General features: G+C 40.2%; 1 protein-coding gene across 1 annotated transcript in view; it reads right to left on the reverse strand.

The window, feature by feature from the left end:
* CD58 (CD58 molecule) overlaps nucleotides 1-13,728 on the reverse strand; it is a 91,186-nt gene that overhangs the window by 8,489 nt on the left and 68,969 nt on the right. The window contains exons 6-7 of the mRNA XM_044003547.1: nucleotides 8,226-8,474; nucleotides 1,896-1,979 (exon numbers count right to left, since the gene is read on the reverse strand). Of these exons, the coding sequence (XP_043859482.1) occupies nucleotides 1,896-1,979; nucleotides 8,226-8,474 (333 nt within the window). The remainder of the gene's footprint in view (nucleotides 1-1,895; nucleotides 1,980-8,225; nucleotides 8,475-13,728) is intronic.

Raw genomic sequence — 13,728 nt, forward strand, 5'->3', positions numbered from 1 at the left:
AGAGGAAAGAGAGCGAGACTGAGCGCCAGTCTCTTCCTTCCTCCTCCCACTAGCCCGCGTCACTTCCTGACTCCTGGTCTTGCCCTCAAAGACCTTCCCTTCATGGGCAGAACTCCTCTACAGTAAGTATCCAGCAGGTGGCGTTATTCCAATCGTTACAGAGGTTAAGCGACTTGCCCAGGGTCACAAAGCCAGTATATGTCAGAGACAGGATTTGAATACAAGTCCTTCGGTCTCAAAGGCCAATTCTCTACCCACTATGAGTCCATTCCTCTCATTATTCTTGTTGTTATAATAATAATAATAATAACAACAATAATAACAATAATCTCATTCCCATCATTTAAATTGAGATTAAGATAGAAACAATTCTCAGACAAGTTGCTCTCCTATTGTTATATTTTTGTATTTCATGTCTTGCACACTAATGCATGGTAATCACCTGGCTTGGTTTCAGTCAATTAAAAAATGGCAAGGCACTATAGAGACACACATCTTAACCTTGACCCCTTCCCTCTGAGATTATCTCCCATTCATCCTGTCTAAATCTTGTTCCTAGAGTGAGAAAGTCCTGAGTTCTACTCAGCCTCAGACATTTACTAATTGTATGACCCTTGGGGAAATCACTAAACCATGCAAACATAATTCTTCACACATTTTCCCCCCATTTGACTGTGAGTTGGAACTCTTGTGACCTACTTTGTGTTCCTCAGTACTCAACATGGTACTGGCACACAGTAGGTGATTTATAACTGCTCATAGACTTGACTTGATATCTAAGTGTCTGCCTCTGATGGAAATCCAGTCTATTGCCATAATGACAATTTACAGATGGTGGCAAGCCAGCACAAGTCTTATGAATTGGAAACCAAAGAAAAGAGGAGAAGTCACATCAATACATATATCTTCCAACAGCAGAGCTAAAATGATAAAATGTGATACGTAGACTAGCTTCCTCAGTTCCTCTCTCATTTGTTATAAGGTAGTCCCTAGGGAGCAGTTGCTTTTCTAACTCAGGCCCTCTTCCTGATGACTCAGAGGAGGTTGTGCTGAGGCCTCCCTCAGCTATAGTGTGGGTTCCAGATAGGGGCAGGAGGGAGAATAGGCAACAGCATGACAGGGATATGGGGGGAGTGCAGCCTGGAGAGCCTATGGAGACCTAGAAGTCAGTGACCAAGCATTGTGCTAAGCACTGGGGATACCAAAAGAGGCAAAAGACAGTCTACCCTCACGAAGCTTATAATCTAATAGAGGAGGCAACATACATGTAAATTTATTTAAAGCATGCTATAAAGAGAATAAATAAGAAATAATTAGCAGAGGGAAGGCACTAGAATGAAGAGAGAATTGGAGAAGGCTTCCTGTAAAGGATGAGATTTTAGTTGAGACTTAAAGGCAGTCAGGGAAGTCAATAGGCCAAGTCTGTCGACCATTCCAGGTATGGGATCTGTTCCAGAGTGTTTAGGTGATTCAGATCTACTTTGGGAATAGCATTATTATCATAACTCCTGTCTAAGAGCACTTTGGAGCAGACAAAAAAACCTGTCTCCCCTGATACCAGGCTACTTTTTCTAGAAAAAGTAATCTGTGGCAAAATTGGACATGTCCCCTGTACCATCATTCTCCAAGGCCAAAGATAACCTTTTGTAAACCTTAAAGTATGATATACATGTTAGTTATTAATACTATCATTATCATTAGTCATAATGCTTCATCAACATGGGAAAAACTGGAGTGTCAAGCAGCCCCAAATTTTAGGCAATTATTGGAAAATGGCAACAACACCAACCAGTTTTTATGCATCCTTCAAATGCCTAACATTTCAAACCAATGGCTTATAAATTAACTTTGAAAAGTACATAAAAGAAATTAATTTTTTTTTAAAGTATACATACCAACTATTCCCGAGAACCAAAGGCCTAGCACGATTGGAAGTACAAATGCTCCAATTATTGAATATCTGTGCCTTGAGTGACCCCCTGTTAAAAAGAAAATCAAACAAATGCAAATAAAGTGCTGCATACTGTAAATATGTACTGAAAATGAATTCACACACCATAAATCTCATTTCTTTTGTTATGTGAATTTTCTAAACTTAGGTCAAAGGTCAAGAAGGACACTACCCCCTGCTCTCCACATCAAGAAAGGAGGGTGGGCAGAATAAACGGTGGTCTGATGACATTATCTGAAGTAGCTATCTTATCCCAAAATAGTTCTCCTAAGCTTAAAATTCTATCAGCAAAGGTCACTGAATTAGAGACTATCAGAATTGGGAGGGACCTCAAAGTCCATCTGGTATAATCTACACAGGAATAGAAATTCCTCTTGCAAAATTCTTAACAACTGGTCATCCAACAGAAAGCTGGGTTTGTTGAGCCATTTCCGTCATGTCTGACTCGCAAAGATACTAGAATGGTTTGCCATCTCCTTCTCCAGCCCATTTTACAGATAAGGAAACTTTGGCAAACAGAGTTGAGTGATTTCCCCGGGGTCACACAGCGTGAAGGCACATTTGAACTCAGATCCTCCTGATCCCAAAACTCAGTACTCTATTCCACCTCACCACCTAGCAGCCCCCTTCTCTCTCTCTCTCTCTCTCTTTTTTTTTTTTTGTTTTAAGTGACTTGCCCAGGGCCACACAGCTAGTAAGTGTCAAGTGTCTGAGGCCGGATTTGAACTCAGGTTCTCCTGAATCCAGGACCGGTGCTTTATCCACTGTGTCACCTAGCTGCCCCTACTCCCTTCTCTTCAAGACCTCCAGTGAAGGAGAAACCACTATTTCAAAGGCCAAGGAAGTCCACATACAACTTTTGCATGTCTACATGCCATTAGGCTGTTCAAATACCCACCACTTACAATACTATCACTGAGAAGTGTGAGAACCAGGTGACCTTTCTGAGGTCGAATTGGCATCCTGGAAGTTGCCTCCCAATTCATGGATTGCCTTTAAGTCATGTCAATCAAGGGACTTGAATGCTACCAGCCAATTAGCTTGCAGCTGTGTGTGGTCCCATAGAGAGCTTCTGGTCAAACTGACTGAGGCTCTTTCTTTTTGGTAGTGTGATCTGCTAGGTGGAGGTGGCTTTCTCTCTCTCTCTCCCGCATAGATCTTTTTTTTTTTTCCTTCTTTTTTTTGCAGGCAAAAGGGGGTTAAGTGACTTGCCCAGGGTCACACAGCTAGTAAGTGTTGAGTGTCTGAGGCCAGATTTGAACTCAGGTACTCCTGAATCCAGGGCTGGTGCTTTAACCACTGCGCCATCTAGCTGCCCCCCCTCCCGCATAGATCTTAACTAGGTTTTTTCTATTCTTTCAGAGACACATGTTCTCTCTTCACTAACTTCTTTACTCTTTAATAAATGCTTAATATCTAAACTGTTGCTGAAGTTTCTAATTTATAAGTAAATCCTAGCTAGTTTCCCCTGACACACACACACACACACACACACACACACACACACACACACACACACACACACACACACACACACACACACACTGGGGGGGGGGGGGCAGGTAAGGTGATTTAGTTTTACCACCGTCATAGAAGCATAGCATAGGGAAGGTCGGGAATATTCAGTTTCTGGTATCTTCTCTGACACATATCAGATAGGTGACCTTGGATTTCTCAGAATCCTAGACCACTCTAAGACTGAAAAGTGGCAAAGCAACTCCTGAGATCCATATTGGTAGAGGGAATTTCCTGTGCTCGGAGTTCCCTATACCAATGAAATCACAGATCCAGTCTGAAAAATACTAGTACTAATTACGACTAAAAGAAAAAAAAACACACAAAAACCAACCCCAACCCCAGTTATACTTAATTGTATTTTGTTTTAACATTCTGTACTAATGCTATTAGGCAGAGTGTGAGCACACTGGAAAATGCTCTGGAATTAGAATACTTAAATTCAAATCTTGGCTCTGCCCTTTTTATTAACCATGTGACTACTGACAGGCAAGTTAGTTTGCTCCTCTGTCCCAATTCTTTTATCTGTAAAATTAGGATAATAATTTTTGCTCTAACTATACGATACTTGTATTAGACTGTAAGCGCTGGATTGCTTTTCTTTGTCTGTTTTTGCCTTTCTATCTATCCACAGAGGATAGTAGAATGCCTGAAACATATAGCGGAAGATTAATGAATGCTAGTTACTATCTACCTCATGCTGCTGTTAGGAGAGAAAGGCTTTGCAAAACATAAAGAGCTGTATAGATTTGAGGAGTTGTCGTTATTGTTATTCATCATTAGGCATGTGACTAGACTAGTGCCACACAATTGCTAAGTGTCAGAAATGGGACCTGAAAATAGGACTCCTGGCTCTCAGCCCAGCGTGCTTGCTGTCATACGCAAACTTGAAACCAGTGAACTTGACTTTAATTCCTGGCAAATTAAAGAAAGCAATGATTAGAAAAAGGTATTGGGACTTCATCAAGAAAAGGTCAAACCCAGATTGTCCTCATCACCTTTCCTTATTGTTGTTCAGTCATTTCAGGTGTGTCTGACTCTGTGACCCCATTGGGGGTTTTCTTGGCAAAGACACTGGAGTGCTTTGCCATTGCCTTCTCCAGCTCATTTTACAGATGGGAAAACTGAGGCAGAATTAAGTGACTTGGCCAGGGTCACACAGCCAATAAATGTCTGAGGCCAGATTCAAACTCAGATCTTCCTGACTTCAGACCTGGTGCTCTATCCACTGTGCCACCTAGCTGCCTTTCCTTATGGAGAAGGGGAAAAAAAAATTCTCATATGACTTGCAGATGACCAGTTTTCTCTAAATATAAATTTCAGCAAAGTATTTGGTAATTAGATGGACTTAAAACTGATTTAATGACCAGATTCAAAGAGTATTCATGAATTACTGTCAATTCCTCAGTAATTAAGTGAAGAGAAAGAAAAAGAATTATCTCAAAAGGTGTGATGTTTAAAATCTAAATGTGGGTTCTAATCTGTGCCCCCCCCCATTTCCTCTCCCTTGGGTGGGGGGAAGCTGGCTAAAATCACTGATAAATTCAGCAAGAGTTTAGGCTTTTAAAGATTTATTAAAGAGTAAAGGCAACACATGAGATCCCATAACACCAGAAAAGTCTATCTATATACTTTCCTCTCTTTTTCTCTGTCCACCTTTTCTGTCTCCCACCAAGCCAAAGTTCTAAACAACAAGGAAGACCCTCCTTTTTTCTCCCCATCTCCCAGCACGTGCTGTTCCTCAAGGTGAAGAGGCAGATCCAGTGAGCTAACCTCAGCTTCCTAGTTCCTGTCTCCCTCCCCAAAAGGGGAGGTCCTTTAAGCTAATTAGTTCAGAGTGGTCTCCTGCTGACGTCAGTAGTCCACAGCCTCCGAGAACAGCAGGTCACTCAGGGCCAGCCAGGTGTTGTCTCCATCCAATCAAATTTTATCACAAAGGGAATGAGCATTTATATAGCACCTACTGTGTACCAGACACTGGATTAAGGACTTTTTACAAATGTTATCTCAGTTGGGCTTCACAACAACACTGAGAGGTAGGTTATATTATTATTCTCATTTTACACTTGAGGAAACTGAAGCAAACAGAGGTTGAGTGACTTGTCCCGGTTCACAGCGCTGGTGAGTGTCTCCAGTCAGTTTTTAGCCCAAGTCTTCCTGACTCCAGGCCTAGCACCCTATCCACTGTACCCCAGATGCCTGGTGGGGTGGGTGTACAGACAACTCATCAACCAACAGAGATTATAAAAAGACATTTAGAGAAAGTAGAATCAAGGGCAGGAAAAATGAATGAATATATTAGTGTGGTTCTGTAAGAGTAGTGTTAATGCTAAAGTTTGGAATGTAGTTGTTAGGGAATATTTGTTGTTGCTGTTCAGTTGTGTCCTATTCTCTCTGACTCCATTTGGGGTTTTCTTGGTAAAGATACTAGAAATGATTCAGCATTCCCTTCCCCAATTTATTTTATAGATGAGGAAACTGAGGCAAACAGCTAAGTGACTTGCTCAGGGTTATACAGCTAGTAAGTACCTGAGGCCAGATTTCCAGATTTGAACTCAGGTCTTCCAGTCTCCAAGCCCCTAGCCACTGTACCACTACCCTGCCCTAGGGAATGTTAGAATCCAACAAAAACAATAAAACAAAAAAAACCTCCATTGCCATTGGGCAAATGAAGAGGTGACATCCTTAAACTCTTCCTCTTCGTGGGCTCTTTCCCATCTCATTCTCAAGATTCCTCATTCTTAAACAAGCTTTCTTTTGCCCTGCTCCTTTTGTCCCATTCAGATCTATTACCCCACTTATTTCTTCCCTTTCATTGCTACCTTGGCAGGAGGTGGGGGGGGGGGGATGACAATGCCAACTTAGAATTTATGACAGAGGAAAGAAAAGCTGGACATATGACATGCATCTTAGACTTTGTTGTCTTTTGTCCTCGAAAAGGATCAAAATGACATCTCTGTGTTGGAGTTCAGGTATGTGTCTGACTGTGGCTGTTCAGACCGATACAAGCTCAGAAGGCTCTAGGCTCTACCACAGCTTGGGCACAAATAGTCCACATGAACATGTGGAATGGAAATGTCTCTAAATCTGTGCATCTCCCATCTCTTCTGCAAGACCACTCTGACCATAAACAACATAATTGTTCCTACCTCTAGAACTTTTTGTTCCTCTACCACATCCAGACCGCAAAACTCAATTATTTCTTCCCCCAACATGCAAGTTTCCATTGTGATAAATTATTGACTGATTTAAATAAGAAAGTCTGAGAATAAACATTTTATGTCTTTGCTTCCTGATTTTATAACTGTTTTTAAACATATGTTTAACCAGAAAGTCTCAAAATCTATTTTTTTCACAGGTAACCTTTAGGGAACTCATTATTTTGTCTATTTTGCTTAGCGCAAAACAGAAGAACTTGACATTTGCTGTCTTTCAATTTGACAACAAATTTTTTTTTCATTTTTTAAAAGTTTAAAATCTTTCATTTTAAAAATTAATTATATTTTTAAAGCTTTCCATTTAGATTTTAAAATCTGAATTTAAAATTATACATTTTAATTTAAAAATAATAAATAATACATTTACTGATGCCTTCTGTTTTTGTATCATGGTCATTTCTAGATGGTCATTTCCCGCCCCCAATTCCCAGAAGTGAATTCTCCCTAGTAACAAAGAAAAGTAGTTTTAAGCAAAAACAAACCACATTTGTACAACATAAGCATACAATGTGTACAACATTTTGCCCTGGTAGTCCCCCACCTCCCTGCCTTTAAGAGACAGGAGATAGGTTTCATTATTGGTCCTCTGGGGCCATTATTCTTACTTCTTTGATTATTCAGAGCTTGTCTTTCTTTTGGTAATTTTTGTCCACATTGTTATAGTAACTGTATTATTGATCTGATTTGGTTTATAAATACCCCTCTAAAAGTGTATGTTTGGAGGGGCAGCTAGATGGCGCAGTGGATAGAGCACTGGCCCTGGATTCAGGAGTCCCTGAGTTCAAATCTGGCCTCAGACACTTAACACTTACTAGCTGTGTGGCCCTGGGCAAGTCACTTAACCCCAATTGCCCCGCAAAAAAACAACAACAACAACAACAACAAAAAACCAACAACCAAACCAAAACAAACAAAAAAAGTGTACGGTTGGGGCAGCTAGGTGGTTCAGTGGATAGAGCATTGGCTTTGGAGTCAGGAAAGCCTGGGTTCAAATCCAGCTTCAGACACTTATTAGCTGTGTGACCCTGGGTAAGTCACTTAATCCTGATTGCCTCTCAAAAAAACCAAACTGTATTGTTGCTGTTCCTGGTTTTTCCAGGTTAAGGAATTCATTGCCTTCAGAGATAGCCCATTCCAGTATTGAACTACTTTATTATTTATATTGGACCCATAGCTGCCTCTCTGTAATTATTTTACTCAAATGATTCTTGAGCAAAACTCACCTCATTAATCAAAGATAAGACATACCTATTTACACTGAGCAAGTTTCTGCATATGAGCTGTAAAGGCTTATGGCTCATTTGGATTCGGAGCTTGAAGGGGCCCCCAAGAGGTTAGTCTGGTCTAATCTATTGCCTTTCCAAGTGAGGATCCTACAGCTCAGAGAGGTTAAGTCACTTGTCCAAGGTCACACAGGCAAGATGTCTCAGAATCAGGCTTTGAACTGGGATCATAGAATAAAGTCCTATGGACTCCAGTCCCAGCACTTCTTTGCACTGTACTACACTGCCTCCTAAAGGCAACTTCATATGAATACTCACTCTCTGGGACACAAGTACGGAGGAAAAGTGAAGATTCATTGGTAGATTTAGGGTTCCATGTAGTGCAATAGATATTTGAAGAGAGGTCTTCAGAAATCTTCAGCTGCACCTTTGATTCTGTAAGATTTATATATGGTTCAGGAAGTCGCCATTTGTACTTTAGAAAGCGACTATCTGCTGGCCCGTGACATGAAACTGTGATGTTTTCACCATCAAAAGAACAGTTGAGATGAGGCTGTGGAAGTTTCTCTAGGGAGAAAAAAAAATCAAGCAAGTTATGAATCAGAACAGAAACCGACGTGTGCTCCAATTACATTTAAAAATGCCATTTTGGACCCACGTGTACAAAAATATTTACAGCCACTCTCTTTGTGGTGACAAAGAACTAGAAATTGAGGGGATACCCATAAGTTGGGGAATGGCTGAATAAGTTGTGGTATAGGAATGTAATGGAATACTATTATGCTATAAGAAATGAGGAGCAGGCAGATTTCAGAAAATCCTGGAAAGACTTAAGTGGACTGATGCTGAGTGAAGTGAGCAGAACCAGGAGAACACTGTACATGGTAACAGCAACACAATAGGATGATCAGCTGTATTTACAATGATTCAAGACAATTACAAAGGACTCATGATGGAAAATGCTTTCCACATCCAAAAAAAGAACTATGGAATTTGAGTGCGGATTGAAGCATACTATTTTTACTTTTGTTATGTTTTTTTTTCTTTTTTGAGGTTTTTCCTTTTTGTTCTGATTCTTTTTTCACAACATGACTAACATGGAAATGTTTAATGTGATTGTAGATATATAAGCTATATCAGATTGCTTGCCATCTTGGGGAGGGGGGAGGGAAGGGAGAAATATTTAGAACTCAAAATCTTATAAAAACAAATGTTGAAAACTATCTTTACATGTACCTGGGGGAAAATACTATTAGAATTGAAAAGGGGGGGGGCGGGGAAATAAATGATGAGCAGGCAGATTTCAGAAAAACCTGAAAAGACTTGCATCACCTAATGAAAAGTGAAGTGAGCAGAACCAGAAAAACATTGTACACAGTAACAGCAACATTGTACGATGATCAACTATGATCGACCTGGATTTTCTCAGCAATACAATGAGCCAAAACTATTCAAAAGGCTCATGATGGAAAATGTTAACCATATCCAGAGAAAGAACTAATGAAGTCTGAATGCAGATTAAAGCAGACTATTTTCAATTTCTTTTCTTTTTTTCTTTTTGTAGTTTTTTCCCTTTTATTCTGTGTCTTCTTTCACAACACAATTTATATGGAAATGTTTTAAATTACTGCACACATATATAACTGATATCAAATTATTTACCATCTTATGGAGGGGAGAAGGAAGGCAGGAAGGAAAAAAATTTGACCACAAAGTTTTATTTTTAAAATGGATGTTTAAAATTGTCTTTATATGTAATTGGAAAAAATAAAATACTATTTAAAAGAAAAAAATACAAGAGACAGTGGGTAGTAGTGAAGAGAGTGGCTGTGGAGCTACTTACTTCAGACTCCTCATGCCTGTGGATTCTTAACCTCTCAATTCTCACAACTGTCTAAGACTGTAAAGTGCAGACAAAAGGTACCAACCTATCCCAGTGGGGCAAGTTTCTTCTATAGCCGATCAGGAGTGCCCTATAGTACTGAAATTACAAGTCCCTCTATTTCCTTCCCTATTTACAAATCAATAATGAGCTTTTGCTTTCCTTATAAGCTCAGGAGTGCATAAAGAGAGTTCCCTTCCCTTAGCACCAGAGGAAAGAATCCTCTTTTTTGCATGATTTGGAAACTCCTTCGGCCAGAGCAGATAAGTTGATAGCTCATGGTGTCTGGCCACTGGGGAGGGTTTCTGCATCCCTTCTGTCTGAGGATCTGCAAGACTAGCTAGCTGTACACATAAACCAAGTCTGCTGAAAGTAAATTCAGCAATCTTCCCATTGCACCAAACTACCTCCTTTGTACTTATATCTTCAGTCCTTAGCATAGTATCTGGCACACAGCAAGAGCTGAATAATTCCTTTTTCATTCATTCAATCATTCATTCACAGGTTTAGTCTTATTGTTTTAAGTAGTAAAATAAGAACCTGTTATGTGGGATAAATATTACACACTAAGCTACTGCCACTTGTTCACAATTGATAATTGCTAAATTAATTTGCCAGACTACCCAATTATTTTGCAAGGAATGGAGCAAAGGTCATGTGGGTAGATTCTGAGACTAGGGAAAGTCTAGGATGTTAGGGTGTTGCCCAGGTTGTACCTAAGGTTCCTTTAGCCAGGAGGTCAAGATTAAAGAGGACCTCAAAAGCCTCTGTATTTATTCCCTCTGTTGAAATAACTGAGCTTAGCATACAACAGGAATAATTACAAAGCTAGCAAGCTACCAGAAAGAAGGTTTCTTCACCCCATGCTTCCTTGGTCCAGGTGAACTCCTCCCCAACTGGGTTATTCCCTGGTCAACTGAAGATTCTTCCCAAAGTGGCCTTGTTCAGTGTCCTGGGGCTTCTGACCATAAAGGGCAACCTTTGTATCACCACCAGGGTAGGCAGTGTTCCAGGTCTCTGACCCCATTGGGTTTTATATCCCCAGATCCAAGTGGGTCTGCCCCCTTGCCCACAAATGAATTTATCTTAAAAAGTTGGTTTTGGGGGCAGCTAGGTGGCATAGTGGATAGAGTACCAGCCCTGGATTCAGGAGGACCCGAGTTCAAATCCAGCCTCAGACACTTAACACTTACTAACTGTGTGACCTTGGGCAAGTCACAACCCCAACTGCCTCACCAAAAGGAGAAGGAGAAGGAGAAGGAGAAGAAGGAGATGATGATGATGATGATTTTGAGGACACCTCTCCTACTGTGTGCCTAAGCCATTACTAGGGTCAATGTCTACTGGGGGAACCAAAACAGCCAAGCTGGTGGGATGAAGGGACTATGGGTTTGCAGGAAAGAATCAGAAGGAAAATAAGAAATGCTAAAAATAGATTCCTTAGGCTTTCAAGCTAGAAGAGACCTCAAAGATCCCATTAGATTGTGAGTTTCTTAGGGACAGGAACAAGAATCATATTTTTTCTTTTCTTTGTAGCCACAGCACTTAGTACAATGCCTGGCACATAGTAAGTAGTTAGTAAATGCTTTCTGACTGATCATCTACTTCAAATCTCTCAGTTTTTACATTTATATGAGATTAAAGCCTAAAGATTTGCCCAATGGAATTGACTTGCCCCAAATCCCACAGAGAGTAACAGAGCAGGAATTGGAACTCAGGACTTCCTTTACTTCGCCATTTGGCAGAAGTCAAGGACTGCCAGTCACTGATCTACAGTATGTAGACTGGCATCCACATCCCTCCAGCCCCATGTCGCCAGTGTCCCCCATGTGTATCACTAAGAGGCAATGGGATGCCTATCAAAACAGTTAATTCCCCAACACATCCTGCTGTCCAGGACAGCTTGGCTTTCTTACCACTCCCACAGATAGCCTCTGTTAATGCTGTCCCTCTCTGCCTTAAAAATCCATCTGGTCTCCTTTCTACCATTTCGACTTAAATTCCAAACCAAGCTATGAAATGAGGGCATTGGACTGATGGTCTCTGAAGTCACTCCCTGCTGTGATCCTATAAGGGCAAGGACTGTGCTAGGGATAAACAATCCCTGTCTTCACAGAACCTGGATTCTACTGGGAGGGATGTGGAGTGGGGAATATGACATACATAAGTGACTTGCCCAGAATCACACAACTAGCAAGTGTTTTGAGGCCATTTGAACTCAGGTCCTCCTGATTTCAGGGCTGGTGGTTTATCCATTGTGGCACCTACCTGCCCCCATGAAGTTGTGTTTTTTTTTAAATGTATAACTATTTTTCAACTATATAATTGTTTCATTTGTAATTATATATGCTTTATTTTATGCATGTAAAAACATTATCCCAGAAGGGATCTGTAAGTTTCATTTGTATGTCAAAGGGGTCTATGACACAAAAACAGATTAAGAACATGACTTCCCAATTTGGAATTGTGCAAATAAAGTGACTGAAATGTCTATATCCTTTAACTCATAGATTGCTGGGCTTTTATCCCAAGGAAGCTGTTGATAAGAAGAAAGTCCCCATACACTTCAAAATATTTACACTATCACTTTTTTGTGATAGTTAAGAATTGGAAACAAAGTAGATGCCTGTCAATTGGGGAAAGACTAAACAAACTGTGGTACATGAATATAATGGATTATTATGATGCTCTAAGAAATGATGAAAACAGAAAAGCAAAGAAAAAGCTACATGAACTGATGCAGAAGTCAAGTAAGCAGAACACAGTAGATAGTTAAATGCCCGTTAATCATATAATGTTTAACTAACATTTAATTAATAATTAATTTCATATATTAATTGTTGAATAAAACAATACACACAATGACTCCAAAGTAAACAAAAAGAACAACCATACACAAAAATAAAAAGTAAATGTTGCAAAATTATAAAGAACAAGCATGGCTTGAAAGAAAATAGATATATGAGAACCACTCCCAACCTACCCCTTCAGCGAAGGGTAAAGACCATTGGTATTCTGAACCTGTAAAGAGGTGAGAAAACTGAAGGACAGGGCAGGGAAGGGACTTTTAGAGGAATGTATAGATTGGGATTTGGGAAGGCAGGGGAAGAGGATGGAGAGGAACTTTTGTAGGGGTGTTGCATGTTTTCAGACTTTCAATGTAGTGATCAGTTGTATTGATTTTTCCTTTTCTTTCTCCTTTTTTTTGTCTTTTTAAAAATGCTTTTAAAAATGGCATAGTTCTCTGGGAGAAGAAGGACACTGAGGAAACTATTTTAATTAAAAAAAAACCAAGAAATCAATAACTGATGGGGCATCTCTTTTTCACTGGCAATTCACAGCATCAATCTCTCTACAGGAAGACCTTTGGTGTGTTAGGTGGCCCCACTATGGAGATGTGTAGGAGGGCTTGGACAAGAGTATGAGAATCGGCATAGCACACTGAGTAAAAGACAGCTTCCCTTAGGAAAATTTGGATACCAGCCCATCTCTGACACAGACAGGCTGTGTGGAAACAAAGCACCTCTCAGCGGGCATGGCATCTCTCCAAAACGATAAGTTGAGGAGAAGGCTGTGATCTGACTTGGTAAAGGGAGTTTTCTCATTGGGATTTCCACATGAGAAAGAAATCCTGGGGTCAGAAAAAATGGACCAAAGTAGGATATGTTGAAATTTAAAGGGAGTGCCCAGAACAATGATGTCATGAATCCATCAAAACCTTATTGTATTACACAGAATTTAATACAGTATTACTCATATGGTATTATAATCCATGTTCCTAAGGTGTAGCTCAGTAGACAAAGCACTGGGCCTGGAGTCTAAGCCTTCCTCTGACACTTACTAGCTGTGTGACCCTGAGCAAGTCACTTAGCCTCTGTCTGACTCAGGTCTCTCATCTATAACTAGGTCTAATACTATAGCATGGGGTTGTTGTGAGGA

This window comes from Dromiciops gliroides, chromosome 4, assembly GCF_019393635.1.
Source record: "Dromiciops gliroides isolate mDroGli1 chromosome 4, mDroGli1.pri, whole genome shotgun sequence".
Taxonomy (NCBI): Eukaryota; Metazoa; Chordata; class Mammalia; order Microbiotheria; family Microbiotheriidae; genus Dromiciops; species Dromiciops gliroides.